At 38.6% G+C, this 24,116-nt stretch overlaps 1 protein-coding gene across 4 annotated transcripts in view; it reads left to right on the top strand.

Annotated features, from left to right (window-relative positions):
* Nucleotides 1–8,773: 8,773 nt before the first annotated feature.
* Nucleotides 8,774–24,116, top strand: part of KLF5 (KLF transcription factor 5) — a 147,278-nt gene continuing 131,935 nt past the window's right edge. For 3 of the 4 annotated variants that reach the window (XM_078070263.1, XM_078070262.1, XM_078070264.1), the window contains exons 1-3: nt 8,774–9,469; nt 11,826–12,699; nt 13,732–13,791. In XM_078070263.1, the coding sequence (XP_077926389.1) occupies nt 9,209–9,469; nt 11,826–12,699; nt 13,732–13,791 (1,195 nt within the window). In that variant the 5' untranslated portion in view covers nt 8,774–9,208. The remainder of the gene's footprint in view (nt 9,470–11,825; nt 12,700–13,731; nt 13,792–24,116) is intronic. The other variant, XM_036073104.2, reaches the window with a different exon arrangement.

Here is a 24,116-nt window from a genome sequence, read left to right as displayed (position 1 = left end):
GGGTGCATGTTCTAAGAACAAGGATATTCTCTCTCTCTCTTTTTTAAAGATTTTATTTTAAAGTAATCTCTACACCCAATGTGGGGCTCATACTTACAACCCCGAGATCAGGAGTTGCATGCTCCACTGACTGAGCCAGCCAGGTGCCCCAAATGCATTCTCTTATAGAGAGTTACATTATAAAGTTTAGAATGTGCCATTGTCCATACTCAAATTTTGCTAATTTCCCCAATAATGTTCATTACAAACAGTGCTGCAATAAACATTCTGGTAAGTCTGTCTTTGTGCACATTTAAGTGATTTTGAGAAATAAATTCCTAAAAATGGAATTTCAAAGTGTATGAAAGTTTTATTTATAGTCCACACTGAAATTTTGCTAATTTACAGTCCATACTCAAATATTGCTAATTACCCCAATAATGTTCCCTATAACAATCTCCCCCACCACATCTGGATCAAACAGATCAAGATCTCTTTGAGCTTTCATGATATTTACATTTTTGAAGAGTACAGTAGGGTGGGTTTGTAGAAAGTTCCTGAATCTGAATTTGTCTGATCTTTCCTCCTGGTTGGATTCAGGGTATGAATTTTTGGTAGGAATACAAGATAAGTAATGTTTCATCCTTCTCAGTTCATCACATCAGGAAGGACATGAAGTCAGTTTGTCCCATTAATGATGATGTTAATTTTTTTTTTTTTTTTAGGTAACCTCTACCCCCAATGTGGGACTTGAACTCACTACTGTGATATTAAGAGTCTCATGCTGTACTGTCTGAGCTAGCCAGAAACTCCTGATGATGTTAATTTTGATCATTTGCTTAAGGTAGTATCTGTCAAGTTTTTCTATTGGTAAGTTACCATTTTTCCCATGAGGTAATTAACACCTCATCTATGGGGAAATACTTTATGACTATGTAAGTATCTTATTGCTCATCAGAATTTCACCCAATTATTTTAGCTTTCATTAATTCTTGCCTGAATCAATTAATATGATATTGGTTGTAAATGATATAAATGGTGATGTTTCTCTTATTTCTTCTACATTTTTAGAAGGCATTCTATCAAACTTTTATTCTTAATTTTACCTTTTATGTATATAATGAATAAAATTGAGTTCACCAAACATCAGTTGCCTATTTTGTGTGGGACACTGTGGTAGGAGACATCATAACAACTCAAAGACAAGACCATTTGGGTCCTGCAGGAACATATAATTTGTTGGTTGAGATGGATGCAAGGCAGATAGTAAGAAATGCTTTACTGGAGAAACAAAGCTAATGGGAAGGGGAAGAAACCAAAAGAAGGTAATTCTTTTTTTTTTTTTAAGATTTTAATTTTAAGTCATTTTAAGTAATCTCAGTGTGGGGCTCAAACTCACAACCCAAAGATCAATAGTCACATGCTCCACCCACTGAGCCAGCCAAGTGCCCCAAAAGAGGGTAATTCTTAATGGAACATATGGAGTGACATTGGAAGAGAGGTGGGATTTTTAGTTGGGCTTGTGATAATGTGGTTTTTTGGTCAAAGAAAGACATAGAGTTGGAGGGAACAGTAGCGATATTTGGGAAATGACAAATAAGCCCCACGGTTAGAGCCTAAGTTTCCTGGGAGGGGGGCATAGTGGGATTCCAGGTTGGAAAGATCAGCTGGGGGCCAGCTCAAAGTCACACTCAGAAGAGTTTTGACTCCAGTCTACTGATTGTGAGAAGCAATGAAACATTTCAGGAGGGGGGGTTACTTTTCAGATGATGCTGAGGGCAGGGATCGTGTCTAATTCTTCATAGATCCAAGGCCTATACTAGTGCTTAGCACATGGAGTGGGTTGGATAAATGTTTGCAGGCACCAATGTACAGGATGGTTTAAAATAGGGACTGGTGTGTGTGTGTGTGTCTGTGTGTGTTTTACATGTAGGTTGATACCATGATCAGGAGGTGGGGAGAAAAGGGGGGCCCTTAATTCAGAAATCAGCTCTCTGTTGAATAGTTTATAGAAAATGTTTTAAATATCAAGTTCCTAGGGGTACCTGGGTGGCTCAATCGGTTAAGTGCCTGCCTTCAGCTCAGGTCGTGATCCCAGGTCCTGGGATTGAGCCCTGAGTTGGGCTCCCTGCTCAGTGGGGAGCCTACTTCTCCCTCTGCCCCTCCCCTGCTCATGCTTTCTCTCTTTCTCTCTCAAATAAATAAATAAAAATCTTTAAAAAAAAAAAAAAATCAAGTTCCTAGACTACCAACGCCACCCTCCCCCAGCCAACACCACCCTCCCCCAGCATTAATTTTCAATTCCCAATAAGCAAATTTGGGAATTATTTGTTTATTTTTTAAGATTTATTTATTTATTTGAGAGAGAGAGGCTGAGAGTGAGAGAGAGAGCACGAGCAATCAGAGGGAGCGGCAGAGGGAGAGGGAGAGAATCTCCAGCGACTCTCCACTGAGCACAGAGCCTGACTCCATGAGGCTTGATCCCAGGACCCTGAGATCACGACCTGAGAGGAAACCAAGAATCCAAGGCTTAACCGACTGAGCCACCCAGGCGCCCCTTGGAAATTACTTTTGAACAACTTTGGGTGCCAGGAAGGAGAACAAGGAAGAAGGAAGTATAAACATCTCATTAGAAAATATTTCATTCTATATCTCCTCTATGAATATTTTAGAATTTAAAAAAACCAAACAACACAAACAGCTCTTTAAAGATGCCTATAAATTTTTTTTGGGGGGGTGAGGGGGGGTTGGGAATTATCACGCTTGTTTATTTCTTGGGCATGTTCTCTCTTATATGTGTTGTTTCTCTGACTTGTTTCCCTGGCAACAAAGGAGGAAGGACGGTGCACAGAGCCTTCTAGTTTCTCCCAGTTTTGTTTAGTAGAGGGGGAGGGGCCGAAGCAGAGCACAGCCGAAGGAGTCTCTCACTGCCCCTGAGAGGGGCCAGGAATGGTTCTTCTTCGGGGGTGAGGTCACATCGGGTACCCGCCTGACAAATGGTCCATCCGCCGTCGGTCTTCACAGCACCAAATGGCTCGGGTTGGCGGTGGCTGCCAGGCCCTGCTGTCCCCCAAGGATGCCTATAAATTTTATCTAGCTTTAAGAGTCTATGCATTTTGTCAAAACACTGTAAATAAGCTTTAATAGAGGAAAACAAAGCAAGAAAATGAGATACCCAAAATAACTGAGTAAAAATCATTGTAGAAGTCTTACTGATCACTTAGGAAATGAAACATATTTATATTTATGTATATTTATATTTCATACATTCCCCAGGTTGTCCCTTTCCAAGTTCAAACTTTGTAATCTCCAGCTTATTTATTCTGCAGTGAGTCTTGAAAATCTAGCAGTTTGGTTAAGAAAGTTTACATATCTTCACAGCACAGGGTGATCGCAAGTTGTGGCTTTACTTGTTGCTTTCAAATGGAAAATCATTTTTTTTAAGATTTTTAAAAAAATTTTAAGTGATCTCTACCCCCAGCCAGCGCTTGAACTCACAACCCTGAGATCAAGAGTCACGTGCTCTACCGACAGAGCCCCCAGCTGCCCCTCAAATGGAAGATCTTGGTCATTATCTGCAGTCCCAATGAACACTTAATTGTGTAAAGGTGACATTTACTTACATTTTTATTGAAAACATTTATTCTGGGGGCGCCTGGGTGGCTCAGTCAGTTAAGTGTCTGCCTTCGGCTCAGGTCATGATCTCAGGGTGCTGGGATCCAGCCCCGCACCGGGCTCCTTGCTCAGCAGGGAGCCTGCTTCTCCTCTTCCTCTCCCTCTGCCTACTTGGGCTGTCTCTCTTTCTGTCAAATAAATAAATAAAATCTAAAAAAAAGAAAACATTTATTCTGATTATGAATGAAACACATGGAAATTGTGGAAAATTTAGAAAATATTGAAAAACAATGAAAAACTACCAGTCCTTTGACCATCCCATGGTAGCCACCAAAAACATACCTTTTGCATTTTCTTTTTGTCTTTATGTGTGTGTGTTTATAAAACCTCTTAATTTTTTTACTTGACATATCATGTGACCAAAAATTTTAAATAATGTAATTTCTGATGGCAGAACTATAGCCATTGTATAGATATATTGTTAAATTATTCTGTTATTGGTCACTTGGGATATTTCCAATTTTATTTGGATTATATATAGATATTTCCTAGAGGGGGAATTATCTATCATGTTAAAGGTTATTTCCATTTTATAATTTTTTTTTTTTTAAAGATTTTATTTATTTGACAGAGAGAGACACAGTGAGAGAGGGAACACAAGCAGGGGTAGTGGGAGAGGGAGAAGCAGGCTTCCTGCTGAGCCGGGAGCCTCATGCGGGGCTCGATCCCAGGACCCTGGGAGCAGGACCTGAGCCGAAGGCAGGCGCTTAACGACTGAGCCACCCGGGCGCCCCTATAAATCTTTTCTATTTTTTTTTTTTTTTTTTTTTAAGTAATTTCTATACCCAGTGTTGGGCTCGAACTCACGACCCTCAAGATCAAGGGTCACATGCTCTACTGACTGAACCAGCTAGGAGCCCCAAGGTTATTTGCATTTTTAGCCTTCCTCATACTTATTGTCAAATTGTCCTCCTCAAAAGTTATATGAGTTTTCACAATCATCACCAGTGGATAGAAGTTAAGGCATGAAGGGCCAGTTGGTCTCAGCACTACTTTTACACATTTCATTTACAAATTAATCTCCAAAAGGGTCTTCCCTTGTGACCCCTGTGCAGTCCACTTGAGCATTCATTGTGCATGCCCCACACCCTAGGACCATTAGTGCTTTTGTCATCACGTGAACAGCAATTGGCTCAAAACACTGCTCATTGTGATGATGATGTGGCCTGGTGATGTGGCCTCCTTAGTGTTCTAAAAGATTGTTTGGTATAACTGCTTCAGTTCAGGATTTTTCTCTGACCTTTCCTATCATGTTTAGAGTCAGAATTCAAATGCTGTACAGTTTAAGCTACAGTATGCCTGGCCTATAACGTGGTTCAAGGCATTTATATTTATGTCATTTTTGTCTGTTTATTATACTAACAAGGTGGAAAAAGCTATCCCAGTCCTCCCCAAAAGGTAAAATTCTGGGGTTTTTTGGTCTATTGCTAGAGTTTTAAAAATAGGTTAGATAAATTACAGTACATTTAGGAATAAGTGCACATTGAGGGTTTTATGAAGAACACATTTAAATCCAAACTTAATATAAAATTTAATTTCTTAAGAACTGCGGTGGGAGATAGTACAAAAATAGAGTATTAACTTTTTTCTTGAGACAGCATTTTAATTTATACAAATAAGAGGTATATTAGTCCTATTTAAATTATGTATTTTTTCAACAAAAAGGGATGAAATCTTTTCTCATGTCTGTTAACCTTTGAGTCAAAATGGTTTGACTAATCTCAATTGAAGCTTCTATTTACTGTGTTCTTTCCTCAATGACTTTTTTTTTTTTTAATTTGAAGTATGGCTTAAAGCAGTTGCCATTAATGAAAAAATTAAATGTTAAAAATGTGAAATGTTTTAGAGGACAATAATTATGTTTTTTATGTTTCTGTTGATATAAAGTCTAACACTAGGTAGGCAATCAGTTAATATCAAGAAAGTCACTTTAAATGGAATAATCTTACCCTAGAGAAGAGTGTACTCCCTTATAAAAAATTATTTTTACTCATTCTCTTGCTTTTTCTGTAGTCCGATATCACTTGGTAATTTGATTCTGACTTTACAGAAATGGAATATTCCACGAATATTTTCCAAAGTGAACAAAATGCTGTCTAAAATTGTCTTAATTTCAAGCTCTCCCTGACATTTTGGCTGAACAACTGAATACAGATACTTCTTTTGCCGTGTCTTCGTGTGAACATTGCCCGAGTGATAGCTTCCTATTTCTCTCATCTCATCATTCAGAAGCTATTTATCCATTTTTTTCCACTGCCTCCTTTAAGCCTCCTCCCTGCCCCCCCCCCCCCAATCACTGAATGCCTGTTCAGCCCCCACACATTCAGGCGTATTTATTCCCGTAAAGATAGTGACACTTATGGTTTATTCTAAGACTAAATCTGTGTTGCCCAGTGACTAAGGACTTAAGCATGCACACTGCTTCTACGCTTACCCTCCTACCTAACTTGACTACTCAACTTTCTTTCCCTCAGAATTCTCTGTTTTGGCACAGTTCAGTTAACATACCCCTGCCAGGCCACTAATTGATTTCTGAAACCTGACATTTGTTTTTTGTTTTCTCCTATCTTCCCTAATGGTACAGCACTACTAAGCAGGAAGGAATGCAAAGAACTAGAAAGTTCAAAGTAATTGAGGATCTGTCCATTCACACTGTCTGGCATCATGCCAGTGTAGAACCTGGAACATTTGAAAAATATTTATCAAGTTTTAACCCTTTTTGTAAGTCGGTGAATCAGGTTTGCAGCTGTAGCATGTGTGCTAACAGCAAGTAAGCCTGGTTGAACATGTTCTTTCTATGTTCAGAATCGCATGGCAAATGTCTCAGAAAAGGATTACTTTCCAATTTCCGTACTATTGTACAGTGCTAAGCTAGTTATTTTCTGTGAGATTGCAGAGCTGGGCATTTCAGAGAAACCATTACTTAAAAGTGGCAGCCCTGTTTTATGAATCCTTATGTCAGAAATGAAATTTAAATAAATGCTACTATATTTGAACAAAAAAACCCCGATTGAATTCCGCTTTTCTAACGTAAATGTATTGGGAGCCCAACCATAGCTAGGTTCATATCTTTATTCATTACAAAGAAATGGAAATGTGAAAAAAAAGAACAGGACTATACAAGTATTTTATTAAAAACTTATCCAACAGTTGGGTTTTATTTTGTTTAGCTATTCGGAAAGCATTTGTAAATGAAAGCATGTTAAAAAAAATGGTGTGAAATATAGAAACATTTCCAGTAAAATAACTGGATTTTATTGTAGTGAAAACAGGTTGAAATAACAGGCCACTGATGCTCTGATAAAACAAAGACAAAAGAAAAGGTCTAGATGGGCTGAGAGGCAAATTAAAATATAAATAGATATAAATTATATTAAACCTAAGTTAAAAAGAATATAAAACTTCTGTTAAGACTTTATATCACACTCAGGTTTGATCATGTTTTCAGCATTATAACTAAAAATCTGTCAAAGTTCAATTTTTTAAAAGGTAATTAAATCCCATACCAATTCTATAATCTGTTTTTAAGTTATTTAATTACATCCTTGGGTTCAATCTTAGAGAAAATCAGGACAGCTTTTTAAAAGGTGGCGGTGGATACTATGGAATTGCTTAGAAAAAAATTTGCAAAAACACTTATTAAAATACTACTTAGGTAACATGAAAGTAGTCGTCAACCATTCTCTGAAAGAAGTGATCACAGCTATAAAGATGAATCATTTATTAACAAAAAGGAAATGAAAAGGAGAAAAAAATTTTATAGCATAATTTTGTTTTCTAATAATAAATACCTCTAATATTTCATATGTATATTATTTTTTTAATCTACACACTGAAATGAGATCCATACTTTTAATAGATCCACCTCTTTGAAGTGAATATTTTTCTAAGAGCTCGTTTTTTTTTTAAGCTGTTTTACTGTGAAATGATGAGTAGGCTATTGTATATGTAAAATTGTCTAATAGTATAGTGTGCTGTCAACATATATACATATGTAGTAATATACCAGGCATTTTTATTGCAGTTTATTGTTCCGGCTTCTCAATAAGCCAGATAAAATCATATACAAGAACATTAAGGATTAGAGAAGTGGTTTCCTTAGGTGATTGCTGGCAAAACTTCACCTTCCCATTATAATGTAGTTAATGGATGGTCATATATTTGACTATTACTTTCCTACAAATTTGGATTCCCAGTTTTCAGAGCTGCTGCGCGTCTAGTGTTTGTGGCTTCTTTGATTGTCTTTTCGTAGGAAAAGGTGCCATAGTGTTAGGTAAATGTGCTACGTTGTCTGTTTTGTAAATATTAAACTCCATTTTTTTTGAACATACAATGCTAGCAAAAACAAGTCAAAGATGTAATCTCTATGTAAATACATTGGAACTAGTCAGTCGTTAGTGCTTAAATTAGATTCCATGCTTCGGCTACAATCAAAAGTGTAAATATTAAAACCTTCAAAATTCGTATGGCCCATCCCCCTCCTCTCCATACACGGATACGAGGTAGAAATGTGTGTGAAAACTTCTAACCATTTAAATACCGTAGGGAAAAACAAGCTTTTATGCAAGGACTTCAAATAATTTTTGCCATTAAACCTTTTATTCAGGACATTCCGGATTTGCTTTGCTAAATGGACATGTTCACTGCTAAAGATACACAGACACAAGAGCTGTTTTTAAATTTGTTTATCACACCGCCCCTAGTTTTCCGCTAAAGAAAAGTACATTTTGTATATTTAAAAACATACACTCATGAAACAAGTCTCTAAAATCCTTGGCGCCCCCACCTAGCTGCCTTCTGGGTTTCAGCTTTTGAGTTTCAGGTCCTTGCACAACACCTAAGACGTGCAAAACTCTTTTTCTCCCTAATCCTGGCGAAGAACAGTCCGAAGAGATCTCCCTCCACGTCTCCACCCTAATTCCCTCTCTTCCTAGATTCCACCCGCTTCTCTCCTTTCCTCCGCCCCCGGCTCCGTCAGCCCAATCTGTCAGAGAAGTTGTGTACAAACTGCGCGGCCGCCCTGCGCGCGAAAGCTCGTGGCCCGAGAGGGCGGGTCAGCCTGGCGAAGGCGGGGCCTGGGAGAACTTCTCCCTTCTCATAGGCTGCTCCCTCCGGCCAGGCCGGCCTCAGGGCTTCGGGATTCGCCCTAGCGCTGCCAGTCAGGTTGGCGGGCCCCGCCCACCCGGAGTTGGGTAAAATAGAGGCGGGCGTCAAGTGTCAGTAGTCGCGGGGCAGGTACGCGCGCTCGCAGCTCGGTCGTGGAGAGCGGTGGTGGCGGGAGCGGGCTCCGGCGAGTGAGAGAGCGCGGTGGGGCGGGGCGGGGGAAAGTGGCCGCCCGGAGGACGTTGGCGTTTACGCGTGGCGGAGCGGAAGAGTTTTGCTTTTCGTGCGCGCCTTCGAAAACCGCGCCTGCTGTTGGCTGAGGGGGTCCGCCCGGAGCCTTCCCTTCTCCGCCCGCGGCCCCGCGCCGAGCTCGCCGGCCCGAATCAGCGTGGGCGAGGTGGGAAGCGCGCCCGACCCGCGTCCCGCGCCCGGAGCCGCCCCCTGAGTGCCAATGGCCACGCGGGTGCTGACAATGAGCGCCCGCCTGGGACCCGTGCCCCAGCCGCCGGCCCCGCAGGACGAGCCCGTGTTCGCGCAGCTCAAGCCCGTGCTGGGCGCCGCGAACCCGGCCCGCGACGCGGCGCTCTTCCCCGGCGAGGAGCTGAAGCACTCGCACCACCACCCGCAGGCGCAGCCCGCGCCCCCGCAGCCGCCGCAGCCGGCGCCGCCGCCCGCCGCGGGCCCGCGGCTGCCCCCTGAAGAGCTGGTCCAGGTAGGAAGAGCCGCTCCCCTCCCTCCGCCCCCCTCCCGGAGCTCGGGCGTGTCCCGCCGCTGCGACGCGCGGGCGACAGGGGCCGCTCCAGGCTGGGGCGTGCGTCGGGGCGCTCCGGGAGCCGGAGCTGGGTGGGCAGCCCCTCCCCGCCCTGCCCTTCTGGCCTGGGCACCCGCAATCCGCAGGGAGGGAGAAGGGAGGACCGGAAGAGGGGGGGTCCCAGATGAATCTCCCCAGACGTGTCCGTCCGGGAAAGGTTAGAGGCAAGTGGCTGCTCACAACGCACCTTAAGTGTTTTCTTAGTTTGGGGGATGAGACCTCGTACTTCACGTCCAACCTTAAATTCCGCCTTTCACCTTACCCCCCACCCCCACCCCACCCCCCGCAGTGCTCTGCCCTTGGAGGTTCCCCTACGTCGTCTCGGGTTCAGTGGAAACGCAAATCGGGGTGCCGGCGAGAGGCGCCTCGGGGTGCTAGTTTCATATCTCTTGGCTGAGCCTGCTTTAGACGTGATCTTGGAGCTGCCTTTGGGAAACGAGAGTTAGGAAAGCTAAGGTTGTATTGGAGCGTTTGTTTTTCCTTAAAAAGAAAGACCAAAAAAGGCCGGGGGTGGTGTTTTCTTCATGTGCGCGTAAATTTCCTCCCGGAGCCGCGTTGAAAGCTGGCAGTTGGCTTTTACACTTGCCCGGCAGCCGAATTAGAGCAACCGCCTGTTTCTTTCGCCCACGCAGGGAGTCATATAGCCCAGAAAAAACTTCCCGGGACTTTTAGCCTGTCCCAAGGAAAAAAAAAATTGGAAACATACCCACATGCAAACAGCTGGAAGAGCTAAAATCAGAAACCACTAACCACCACGGGAGCGAAGTGCACGAAAGGGTTTAAGTTCGGTTTATTTCGAGACGCTTCATTTAATAGCCCCTTGGTATACTGCGTATTTGCTGCTCAGCTCCTAGTCCGGGTGGTCTGCGAGTTTCGTCGTGCTGTGAAAGGGCAGTGGCATTTGTCAGAGATGTGACTCACATGACGAGAGCGTTAATTTTTATTTTTAAATCGTGTCGATCTGGGAAACCCTATCTGCATCCACCCCGAATGATACGAGGTCCGATAGGAAACGCTTTTGAAATGCAGTAGCAAAAAATGACTACTATTCACCAGTTTCGGTGCCACGGTTAATTGTTCCATGAGCCATTTGATTGGGGTGGGTTTTTCTTTTAAAATTTACTTTTCAGTGTTAAAAATTAAGTAAGTTTATGTTGTACTAGAATAGAAGATAGCTGTAAAAAGACTGAGGGAGACTAGTTACAAGCTGGATTATCTAAAAAAAAAAAAAAAATCACCACTTGAAAACGATTTGGTTATTTCAGGTTTGTCACTTTTCTGCTTAAGAGACACCAAGAGGATAAGGGATGCTTGAGGTTTTTACAGAGTAAGGGGGAATGTAGCGTTGGCCCACTGAAGAGGACATGATAAATGTTTTGCTGATGACTGTGCTAGGGATGCAGCAGCCTCTCCCCACCCACGGACTCCTTAGCACCACTCTACCAAGGGAGTGATTTTCCCCTAGGTAATTAAAGATCTGTTTTAGATAGGGATATGAATAGGAACATTTCATTATCATATTAACCAATTACAGAATCTGCTGATTAAAATCAACATTTAGATCAAATGTCGAAAGTGAAGTTGTTTTGTTCTTTCAGTGGATACTATGTTTTGCTCAAGACGTTGTATTTAAGTGTCCAGTGACCTATAAATGAGAAAAGGCACTGAAATAGCCAAGGAATATGTTTTATATTAAATATTTCAACAATATCTGTCCAAGCAAACAAAACAAAACAGAACTTTGTGATATTTTTAAGGTTGGTTTGCTTAGGTTTTGTTTGTTTAAACATACCTATATTAATATAAATATGGCATGAACAGAAATGAGGTGGTTTGGCAGTATTACAATACTGTATTTAAGTTGCAAACTCGACCGTAATGGGGCAGAGAATCCTGCTTGTATGTGAGCTCTAAAAAAGTATATTATTGATTAGAAAGGAAACTATGTATTATTGATTAGAAAGGAATGTTTTCTGTGTGCTGCTGCTTTTTCTTGATTTGCCTCTTTCACTTTTTGTCAGGGGCTGATTGTGGGAGTGATTTTACCAAGTAACACATTATAGAGAGTTTCATAAGGCGTTTGGTAAACCAGTTATTACTTACACAATTGACAAACTTGATATGTTTAGAAGCGACACTTAGAAGGAGTTCGCCCTAGTACTTTTCACAGGTATTGTTGGGAATTTTTAGTAAGTTTGTCCTTACTCAGATGATGAAATGGGTGGATTATGCATGTTTGTATCTCTTCTTTTTTTAGACAAGATGTGAAATGGAGAAGTATCTGACACCTCAGCTTCCTCCAGTTTCCATAATTCCAGAGCATAAAAAGTATAGACGAGACAGTGCCTCAGTCGTAGACCAGTTCTTCACTGACAGTGAAGGGTTACCTTACAGTATCAACATGAACGTCTTCCTCCCTGACATCACTCACCTGAGAACTGGCCTCTACAAATCCCAGAGACCGTGCGTAACACACATCAAGACAGAACCTGTTACCATTTTCAGCCACCAGAGTGAAACGACTGCCCCTCCTCCGGCCCCGACCCAGGCCCTCCCTGAGTTCACCAGTATATTCAGCTCCCACCAGACCGCAGCTCCAGAGGTGAACAATATTTTCATCAAACAAGAACTTCCTACACCAGATCTTCATCTTTCTGTCCCTCCCCAGCAGGGCCACCTGTACCAGCTACTGAATACACCGGATCTAGATATGCCCAGTTCTACAAACCAGACAGCAGTAATGGACACTCTTAATGTTTCTATGTCAGCTGCCATGGCCGGCCTTAACACACACACCTCTGCCGTTCCGCAGACTGCAATGAAACAGTTCCAGGGCATGCCCCCTTGCACATACACAATACCAAGTCAGTTTCTGCCACAGCAGGCCACTTACTTTCCCCCGTCACCACCAAGCTCAGAGCCGGGAAGTCCAGATAGACAAGCAGAGATGCTCCAGAATTTGACCCCACCTCCATCCTATGCTGCTACAATTGCTTCTAAACTGGCAATTCACAATCCAAATTTACCTGCCACCCTGCCAGTTAATTCGCAAAGCATCCAACCTGTCAGATACAATAGAAGGAGTAACCCTGATTTGGAGAAACGTCGCATCCACTACTGCGATTACCCTGGTACGTGATTTAACCCGGTTGAAGTGTGTGTGTGTGTGTGTGTGTGTATGCATGCCTTTTTAAATCTCGGGTTTTAAATTTACGTAGGAAAGTAATACTTGACAATGAAAAAACCACCTACTTTGTTCTTTTCATATCTCAGTCTCTGTACTGTACCCTGGAATGTAACTTTGTCTATTGCTGGTTTTATGTATAAAAAAAAATGGCTAGAATATTCTGGAGAAAAGTTACTTTGGACTTCTTTATTTTTAATATTGATTAGAAAGGAATGTTTTCTGTGTGCTGCTAATTCTAAAAATTAGAATTCTGAGTTACGCCAGAGTTACTTTGTTTAACGTCTAAATTGGGGTTTTTAATTCTAAATTAAGTGCCCTGAAAAAAGAGGGTAAGGTAGGGAGAATAAGGTGTGGTAATGAAGTGGGGATTGAGTAAGCTGCTCTCATGATGGTAGATTATTACAAGACTCTGTACAGAATAGAATTAAGGATAGTTCTGATAGCATATGAGCATATGCTCATTCTTGAAATGAGATGTGGCTCAAAATCTGAATTGATGATGGTGATGACTTTATCTACTGGCATAAGCTAGTTTATGATTAATACAGGGTATAATTTATTGACTATGGTACATGATACAGCATGATAACACCAAATGAAAAAACAAATGTAGTAGTACAGAAAATTGCAGTCATCTTGGATAATGGTTTAACACTGTCAGCTCTAGAGCCATTAAAAGTTTTTAAATCACTGAAGTATATGTTACTAGTATAAAGCACCTACTGTAATATAAACGCACATTTCCCATTTGTAGCTTGCTTGATTATCTGCTTTTTCTGCTAAAGTGGTAGATAAAGTAAATCACCTTATACCTTTAATAAGTTAACAGGGGAGCACTCTTTAAAACTGACGCTTCAAATATCTAGCATGAGAGATTTCTTCTTTAAAGCCAGATTTTAAACACTGAATCATCAAATGTAAAGATTTCAAAAGGATCTCCAAAATGACAAGCTGTTCTTCCTCTCCTTTATTTCAGGCTGCACAAAAGTTTATACAAAGTCTTCTCATTTAAAAGCTCACCTGAGGACTCATACTGGTATGTAATTTTCTTGTTAATTCTGTGAGTTGTGTAAATAGTGTAAGTGGTATTCATCCTTTTAAAGGCCAACACGTGTTTGATCTCTTCTTTCTTCTGTCAACCTTTATTTTTTAATGGCCTACCTTTTCAGCACTGGCTTGGCTCAAAATTCAGTTCAACGAAAAAGTCTGGTTCCAGGAAGGCTGATGTTCCCTTACCAAGGCCTTTCCCTGTCACCTCACGTAGAATGAATTACCCAAAAATGTAAACAACAATGTTTACTAATGTATTTTAAAACTTTAATGGCACTGGTATTCCTATCTTGAAGGAAAAAAAAATGTAACTCATTTTCTTTCTTCCATAACAAATAGTTGGCTTCTGTAAGGTATATTAAATGCTAAAACTTTTCCATTTAGCATGTAAAGCATAACTGCTTAATACATCATCTTTAATTTCACCTTTAACCTAAAATCTCTGTTCAGCATGTTTTCTGTGGCTGATGAAAGGTAGGGCCGAAATTGCAGACTATTAAAATCAGGCAAAGATGGGGTCCTGGTTTAAAAGTTACTCTATACCCTGTGCCAGCCCAGATTTGAGGTATTTAAGACTTTATCTTTATTCCAGTTTATATTTAGTCCTTGTTTAGAATGTGCCTTTACATGGAGTCACTTTAATTTTATATTTATCTTGTCAACTCTATACATCCACTTTTGAATGCTTTTTTTAATTTTAAAACTGTATATTAGAAACCATTTTAGGACAAAACTACATGGCATGCATTATAAAAAGCTTCCAAAAAGACCCAAAATATTTTCAAATATATATAGATGGTTACAATCTGTGATTTTCTTAAAAGGCCAGCCCTAAAGGAAAGAACTTATATGAAATGATTGTGTGGTTTTTTTCTCTCAGTAAATTCAGCCTTACCTAAAGTTCAAAGAATAAGTTTGCTAATAAAAGCAATGACCTAGCAAAATGTTTTATTCCATCATTGCTATGGAAACCAAAGTATTCAACGGTTCCTTTGAATGGGTTGTTGGATTAGTGTGAGGACTTGAATCTCCCCGGGCTAGATGTTACTATGGAAATTGAGTTTTGATAAATGAAGTAGTTATCTCTAACTGCTGCATTAAAAAGTAAAAGCCTTTGAACAAAGGTCAGTGCTGAGATAGAACACTAGGAGGAATATGGCTGCAGACATTTTGTATGCTTGTAAGAAAGTATTACTTGATATCTCAGTGATAAACACTACTTATTAAAATCTAAATAGCATTGGCGTCAATGGTAGATTCCAGGACTTTCTGAGAAATTGCTTTTAAAGAAAAGACAGCTCAAGTATTTATCAATGAAATGAATGGGTTGTTTTGGCCTGAAGTTTTTAAGATATAGACAAAGTGATTTATATGAAAGGCAAGATCCTACATAAGCAGCTCAAAGTAGAAATTATATTTATAGTTAAACAACCATTAAGTATATAATAAACTCAGTCTAAAGTAAATGATGGCCATGAAAACATTCCATATAGAAATAGTAAAATAGCCATTTATAGAATAAATATTCTCTGAGGGAGGGAAACATTGAAAATGGCTTTTTACCTGAATTTTGACTAATGGGAATAGAAATAAACTTGAAACATTTGAATGATTGTTTTTTCTTCTTTGAAAGTCCTTGAAATGGGAGATAGGAAGGAGGGAACATGTTTTTCATGAGGTTAAAGTCTCCTAATAAAAAGAGTGCAATTGCATATCACACTGTAATCAACTGCTTATTGCAGGGATGTAGTCAGAGCATATCTGAATGGCCTTGCAACCCCTGTCAGGGGTTAGTGCTCTGAATGCTTGTAGCTGGGATTCTGGAACTTGACCTGCTGGCAAAGAAATTTAATAGCGGGTTGTCTTAACAATGATCGTACTAATAAAATCAAACTAAAAAGAAGACCCAGGCCTAGTTTGGGTTCCATGCATCAACTTTTTCACCTGATCATAAATGTGTGGCCATCGACATCTAATGAATGAGACCATGTAATCCAGTTTAATAAAGTTTTGTTTGATAGTCTCTCAAATGCCTTGGGGAGGGTTTGTAGCTGACTTGTTCATCTGGCTAAACCCGTTCTTGGGTAATCATAGAGCATTGAGGTTGTTTTCTCCTCATTTCTAGTTTCTAGACAATGTCTTTTAAAATTACCTGGGCTCTCTCATTGCATCCTCCCCTGCTTGTTTTTTAATGAATGTATCTGAAGCCAGAAAATCCTTGTTTTTGTTTTTCCTCTTTTTCCCTTTAAGGCCCAGGTATTTCTAAATAACTTCTCTTATTTAATAGCTGTTTCGTTTGTTTTGTATACATGTTCCCTACTGTGCCCTCCATCCCGCCCCCACCCTACACAATTTATTAGGAGATTTTTTTTTTTTAAATCTATATGGGATAGATCTTGTATTTGATACAAAAATTACTTTTTAAGTGATTGCCATCTTGCAGGCAGAATGTGAAAAGCCACCCTAGCATTTCCATGGAATATAATTGTAATTGCTTTAAAATGTCAAGTTACCTTATGTTTTAAAAATGATTTAAGCAATTAAAACTACATCTGAATTCTATTTAATTGCTTATTCTGGATTTTTAGACAGTAAGTACTTCTTGACTTGCAAATTGAACGTAAAGGAACGGTCTTTCCAAAACAAGATCTTTTTCAAAAAATTCAGGATGAAAGTAGAAGATACCAGTTTCTTGAACCAGAAGTCCCATAGCATTCTTCTAAGCATTTTTCTAAGTTCATACACTCGATTTCTTTATTCATAAAAGAATATACAAGTAGTACAAAGTTCTGTCTTTGTATGGTCACACAAAATACCTGAAATGTACTTTTCCTGTATTTTAGGAAATGGTTATATTTAACTTACAAACATGTCTATATACATGATACATATTTATAGGTCTGTAGAGGTACCCCTTATATGGGCGTGTGGGTGTTTGTGTTATTTGTAATGTGTGTGTATATACATATCATGCCTCTGGTTAGAAATCATTATGCAGTGTCAACTGGTATATTGTACTTTTAAAAAAAGCATGTAAATGCAAACATTCTACTGAAATTTGTGTATGCCTTTTGATGTATATAAGGGACTATACCCATTGCCATCATGTAAAAGTTGCTCCTGAGCACCTTTAAGGAAAAGAATCACTGGCCCTTAAAAATCAACATGTGATTGTTAAACTGATTCATAATCTAGTAGAATAATCTGCAACCAGCAGGATAGTTGTTTCTGCTCATACACTTTGCTGTCTTTAATTTCTTATTGAAGATTTAAAGTAATTCTAAACACGGGCTTGAGGCCAAAAGTAAAATACAGTAGGAAAAAAGATTAAGGCTGTATATACAAAGAAAAATTTGCAAGAAATTGAAAATTTTTCTTACTACTGCTACTGGTTTCTTGGTGTGCCTATGAAATACTGCTTTTACTTTGAGTTTGGAAATTCCTTTGAAGATGGTATTTATGGTTTAGTAAAAAGTACTTTCCAAAGAAAAAGTTCTGAAAACTAGTGAACTCAGTACAGGTGTTTAAAATCTTAGTGGTTTTAGTCACATGTGTGAGATATGTACTTAACCCTAAAGAATACCCGAAAGTGGTTGGGAAATTAGGGTGTGGAAACATTTTTAGATCATTTATCAGTCTTAGCTACCTGGAACAGGGCAGAAAATGAGCAATTGTACAGAGAAGGTCTTTGAGCAGCACACATACTTGGCTCAAGTATCCCTTAGACCGAGACCGTATGCACAGGCCGTTACGTGGGCACTAAATCGCAGAACGACTTGCCAAGGGTTGACAAGGAAAGGACAATTGGAAACACCCCCACAAAAGAAAATGGAAACCTACAATAACATAGGAACACAAAATGGATTCAGGGAGGCACTATACTGTTAGTGCTGCATTTTACAGTGAGCTGTTTGCGATGCTTTGTTTAATTAAGAAAAAACTCCACAGTAAGTTTTGGAAAGATTTTTAGGCCAAGCCTAGTTTTAAGGGGGTAAATTCCCATATTCTGTCTTAATTGCTTATGTTAGAACACTTCATTTCCTAATGACATTTATATTAAGCTGTTACTATGTGTACTTTAAAATGTATAATCTCTGCTCGAGATGATTTTAGTTTCAGTTTAGGTACTAAACACCTTATGTATGATTTTCTTATCTAGTTCTTTGTTCTACTCTTAATCTACTTAATGGTATTAGGTATAGATTTGCACCTAAAAGTATTGACAGTGTTGACAATCGAGATTTTCATTCATGGTACTTTGCCACTAAAAGAAACATTCAAAATGTTCAGAACACGAGTTATTCCTTTTTTTGTGGAATTGTGGAAGGGAGGGAAAGTCTTCAAACAATTTCAGTTCCTTGGAAAATTATTTACAGCAAAAATCAGCATAAGTCTCTTTTCCTCTCTAGATAGGTAGGTAAATAGATGGCCTTAGTGGAGATCATACAGTTTGGATCTAGAGGTCAGTGCATTGCTGGGTAACTTGGTAAGCTGTGTTACTGGTAGAGGTGGAAAAGTTGTGCAGGATGACATTACTTAGTATCCAGTGTATTTTTTGAGTCTGTATTTGAAAACATGCAGGAAAAAGTATCACATTTAGCTTATACTATATATACTATACAGATAATTAACTAGTTATTTTTATTTGCAGCTTTGAAATTTATTCTCTATATTGACAATTTCAAGCTTATGTAAGAAAAGTAGTGGCTTAAGAGACTTGCTCGTTCAGACCCCTGGAAAGGTATTTATGAGCTTGAAAGCTTAGAAACAATTTCTTTTTAATGACTCACTGGGAAAATTAAACTTTGCTTCTAGGACTTTCATCTGAAAAACATTTACATAGGAAATTGATTAAACATTGCTTTGAGACGATAAAGCTTATCGAAGGTTAAGAAGTATAATTTGATTAAGCAAACATTTTGACTGATCTTGTGGAGAATCCAGAGAATCTTTTTCTTCCCTTCTGTTTTTTTTCTCCCAAGTGGGAGAAGGTAGTTCATAAGCAGATTAAATGGAATTGCTGAAGCTCAGATATAAATAATCAGCTGTGAAGGTAGACTGTAATGTGCCTTTTTTTGATGTAATAATCACCCAAGATTTTTACTTTGGCAGGTATTTTTAGTTCTATAGAATGTAGTAGCTGTTTGCTTGATGACTTACATTGTTTTCTGGTGGAAGATTAGAAACAAAGTGATGTCCTACTTCAGTAGAAGTATCTCTGTAGCAGTGTTCCTGTTCTGTCGACCTGTATTATTTATATTCAGGGATCTTTAACTCTGATTAGGGGGAGTTACTGTTTTAGAAGTGCACCTTAGGTAACTTCCAGTAAAAAATAGGCAGCAGAATATTTCTTTTTGACTCCTTTATAAATGCAAACCTTTTAAGAGTTGGGAGAAATCTTGTCAAGGTAACCACAGTAAGTGCAAGTTAGAGGAAAGATTATCTAGTCATTCAGTGCTAGAAAAGTTAAAACACAGAATTTCTCTATTTTGGTTAAAAAGGAAAGGTAAAATCTTTGACCGGTTTAAAAAAAAAAATCAGTTTAGGTTCTTATTACAATACAGTGAATCCTAGTGTCCTCTTTTTGTCACGAGACTCAAGAATTGGTATTTCATTAACACCATTAATGAGCGAGGAAGTGACAGAAACTTAGGAGCCTAGAGATTCACTCAGGGAGGAGACAGGGAGGAGACTGCAAATGTAACCCCCGACTGCGTGTCCCCACCTGTCCTCCTTTGGATTTATCAGGTCACTGTTCTGTGGCCCCATAAGTCCCTTTGGTGTTTGAAACCAGCAGTAGGAGCTTCGGAACTCCTTGGTTTTCATCAATTCTAGTCCAATTCTGTAAGGGAAAACTTGTTTACATAGAGTTTGTTTATCTTTGTACAACTTTATATGATGGATAGGATAATAAATGGGTTCCTTGCTAAGTGGATTCTGAGCATGTCCTAAAAGCATGGTTCTCACCTGAACACATATTTAGTGAGATTATGCTCAGTGGTCCTAGGCAGAATAGAACCAGGCAGAGCCCTGCTGCAAGTGGGGGGAAAAAGAGACAAATCTGGTAACTCCAGCAGATGCTCTCCTGTCTCTTATCCCTTCCCTTCTTTTCATTAATGAAAATATCAGAATTAGTCAGACTTGGGCCAAACATCCAAAGATGCATTATGAGAAGTGTGGCATTGCAGCTGGAATAGAAGATAGTCTCTGTCCTTGAGGAACTTCCAAAGCTAGTTAAGGAGGCAAAACACAGCTGTTTGAACCCTCTTACAGCAAAGTATGTCCAAGTGCAAACCAGTCATTCAAAACAAATATAAGTGGTGCTGGGGATACAGAGAAGTAGAATAATCTCTCCTGGACTGTTTCTGGAAGTGTTAAGGTGAATCGAATTTCAAAGAAAGGGATAAGCCTATGAACTGACCACAAATTGGCAGGGAGAAAGAAGGAATTTCTTAATTTTAATATACCCTTTTAATCAATCAGTTTCTTGAAAGAGGGTACTAATATTAGTTGCATTTTGCAAATACAAATAAATACTATCTTTGAAATAAACTGCCTACCCTTCTGTTCCAAGTATAGGAGATGTGCTTTAATAATAAGATGACTTTAATAAAAAGATTTTTTAAATGGAAAATTTACTGGCATAGATATATAAAAATAAGGAGCCCAAATCATCCTACCTTACCTTTTTTAAGATATTTAAACTTTAATCTTGTGATTGTTTCCCTTTTTTTTGACCTTTTATTATAATACATAGAGACTGTTTCAGACTAAATTCCCTAAGTCTCTACTGATGGAAAAAAGTCTATCATTAAATTACATAAAAACATTTTCCTTCTGAAATAAGAGCTGATTTGAGCTGTGAGGACTTAAATTCTAAGAAATACCAACTATTGAAATAATTTATTCCACTTTAATTGTTTGCATTGTTTTGTTTTTTCAGAATGGGAAATGGATTTTAAGTTCTTTGAGGCTAGTGACTTTTTTTTTTAAAGGAGAAAATTAAGTCTTAGTTGTTTTTCAAGTCATTCAGTGCAGATTACACTCTCGTTTACTAAACATTGGTTTTAATTCATGATGGTTTTTAGTCTGTATTAGATATAATTGAATTACCTTTTAGTTAACAGGCAGGAGATCAAATGTACAAATTTGCTGTAATAAACTTTTAGAAAGTTACCTAAAACAGCTATTCTGAGAAATATTTCCATCTATGATAGTTTTCTTTTGTTAGAAGAATCTTATGTGGAACATTCTAGGGAAAGGCCTTGGTATGAGTCTATTGAATATGTTCAGCAGAGCAGAGAAACCTCCCATTCTGTTGTGGTAGGTTCAGAAGTCATTTTTTACCTGTTTATCAGAGGAAAAAAAAATTTTCAGATTTTCAAATACGTTGTAAACATGTTCTCCTAACCTCCTGAAATTCATTTAGCCTGGGGTAAAGGGAAACAATCATTAGGGGACATTTGGGGATTGTTAGAACATGTTTTCAGGACCCTACGGGGCCTGGATCCACTGAAGGCCGGCTCAGGCATGCCCTGTGCTTCCCACTGTCTGCAGTTTAAGGCCTGCTCTGAGTCCATTAAGCTATTCCATAACTGACCTTCTCAAGTGGCTTTAGAATCTTTAAATTTGAACAATATGTGTTCCTTAAATCGTTCATATAGAGTGAATGAGTGCTAATGGAGGACGTAAGTAGGACACTAAGGAAAAGTGGCAGGCCCAGATTCTTAATCTGGAGCTCATTGCTTCACTTCTAACTCATGGAGTTACTGTGAGGATTAAGTGAAATAATGAGAAGTACCTGGTTCTGGAGTTGGTACTCAACGAATGTTCGTGCCTGCTCCCTCCTCTTACTGGTAATGCTTTTGCTTCACGTTTTTATGAAATACTTTAATTGGCTTTATCAGTACTGATAGTGTGTATGTTTAACTTGAACAATTTTTAAAAAGATAAGGGATTCCTAGCAGAATACTCCTAGTTAATTTTAAAGTAGAATAAGAAAATACATACTTTTTTTGAGATAAAGTTGAAGCTTGTTTTCCATGCTGTTCAAACTTGTCACTTTTTTTCTTTTAGCCTTTGGAAAGTTTCACATTAACAGCATGAGAACTTAAAAATACAGTTGATGTTGAAAGAGCTTAACTAAATATTTTAAATTGGTGGTATTGGAAAGAGATTCTGTAAAAATCCAATTAAACTTTTGAAAGCTCTGTCCTGTTGAAATAACTTAAAGGAAGTCAGTTTGGTTTCCCAGAAGTACTGTGCATAGTGTTTCTGGCTTAGGAAGAAAGGCTCAAATCTACTATTTGGCCAGAAATTGGGTACCAGCTTCCTCTATGATGTTTTACTTGAGCGGTGTTGACACTTGAACAAATCCCATAGAAACTGCTCCAAGTGGGGAATAGTTGTCCTTGCTTTTATAGTAAAGACTTGGCCCCATAACTTAACGTCCCAGACACTGCTAGTATTCTTGGCTGAATAATCTATAGATGTGCATAAATTGAGAGCAAAACCCCAAATGTTTTAGGAACTTTAATGGCTACCGTTTTTCAACCAATCAGTAAAGTAAACTTTTAAAAAAATACGGTGCAGTTTATTGCTTCATAGCCAATAAAAATAGTGAACAAAAAGAGTCTAGTGTCCCTTGTTTCTTAAATAAACTCTGAAAATTCAGTTCTCTTGCTATTTAATTATTAAATGCAAAAGACTAGAATGATTTCTTTTATAATTGGAGCACTGTAGGAATTTTTTTCCTTGCCTCAGACATCAGAAATAGCTTTCTCTTTCCATTAATTGACAGTGAAGTATTTAACCAACATGTTTGTTTTTGCGATTTATTTTTCATGAGGAACAAAAACAAATGCTTGGGCAAAAAGTTAATTTTTTCTCTTTGATTTACATTTACAAGATTGAGAGCTAGATTTACTCCTAGTATTAAATATATGTGAATATAAATTGAGAGAAAAGGTTTATGTTACTTAAAATATTTGTGTTAGCTTAAATTCTTAGAATTCATAATGAGAAGAAAATTGAAACAATATATTTTTAAAATGGAAATTTATAAAAAAAAGAATTTCTGTCTTGGTTCAGAGCCAGAGGAGAGGAGAGAGGAAAGGAGGTTTGGGGATGCATACCATAAAAGTTGAAAGAAAAATCTCCTAGGAGATAATAGGTACAAATTTCAAAGAGCCATTCTGGCCCTTCTATGGGATTTTGTTTAAGAGTAAGAGTAGTTATCAGGACAGCAAAAATTAACTACAAGCTATAGAAATCTCAGTTGATGTGGACAGTGGACAGTGTGTTTTAAAATTTGGACTTAGTTGAGTAATATTACAACTTCCTGAATATGATGCTGCTAAATCAGACAGAAAGGTGGTTGGGTTTCATTTTGGTACTAAGTAGAGTGTTCAAAGTGACTTGGAGGCTCTTCTTTTTCACAAGAAAACACGTTTTAAGGAATTGAGGAGTTTGACAATTCAGAGTTTTAAAAGGTATCCATATAAAACTGAGCAGTAAGCCAACAGTAGTACTTTAATAAGCAAATTTATCTCACAAACTTTCAAACTAACAAATTCATAGAAAATTCTAACATAATGAAGCATAAATATAGGAACTTACTAGTTAATGCTCAGTGAAATATCCTCAGGTTTTGAATTTATTTAGGGGAATACCTGATCTCAGTTAAATAGGGCTAGGGCTAATTAAGGAGTTAAGACTGCATTATCAATATTATGTGGATTTGAAAGATTAGCAACTAGCAAACTTCAGACAACATTAAGAATAATACAAATTGCAGTGGGATTGTGGCCTAAATGTCAATTTATTCTAAAGTGAAAAGGCGCTGTGAAAGAATAGGGAGATTGAATGATTAGGCACTTAAGGTATAATGCGTGTAAGCTCCATAAGGCCCCGCATTTTTGTTTTGTTGACCATTGCGGTGTCATGAGCACTCAGGACAGTGCCTGGCAGGAGTACTACGGTTGTTTCATGATTCTTCACTAAAGTTAGTGGTATCAGACTTTCTGATCTGGGTGAGGAATTTATTAAATACCAAATGCATAAAGCTTCAACACCAACTTTAATATTTTTCTAGCTTTGTTTTGCTTTAATCTCACTGAAAAATGGGAAGATGTGAATGTGTGTGTGCTAGAGTGAATTTCGAAGAGTGAGTGCCCCTTAATCCCTTTTGGAGGCCCTGTGTTCAAACGAGCTAACTCGTTTATGTGAAGGGTAGTCTGGCTAATCTAGAAAACAGGACCGGTTTGATCATGGTACATTCAGTTGGGCGCATTAGTGATGTGAGCAGGTTTT

The sequence above is a fragment of the Halichoerus grypus genome, chromosome 4 (genome assembly GCF_964656455.1).
Source record: "Halichoerus grypus chromosome 4, mHalGry1.hap1.1, whole genome shotgun sequence".
Taxonomy (NCBI): domain Eukaryota; kingdom Metazoa; phylum Chordata; class Mammalia; order Carnivora; family Phocidae; genus Halichoerus; species Halichoerus grypus.
Note: the sequence above shows the minus strand (reverse complement) of the source record. Positions and strands in the feature narration are given on the sequence as shown.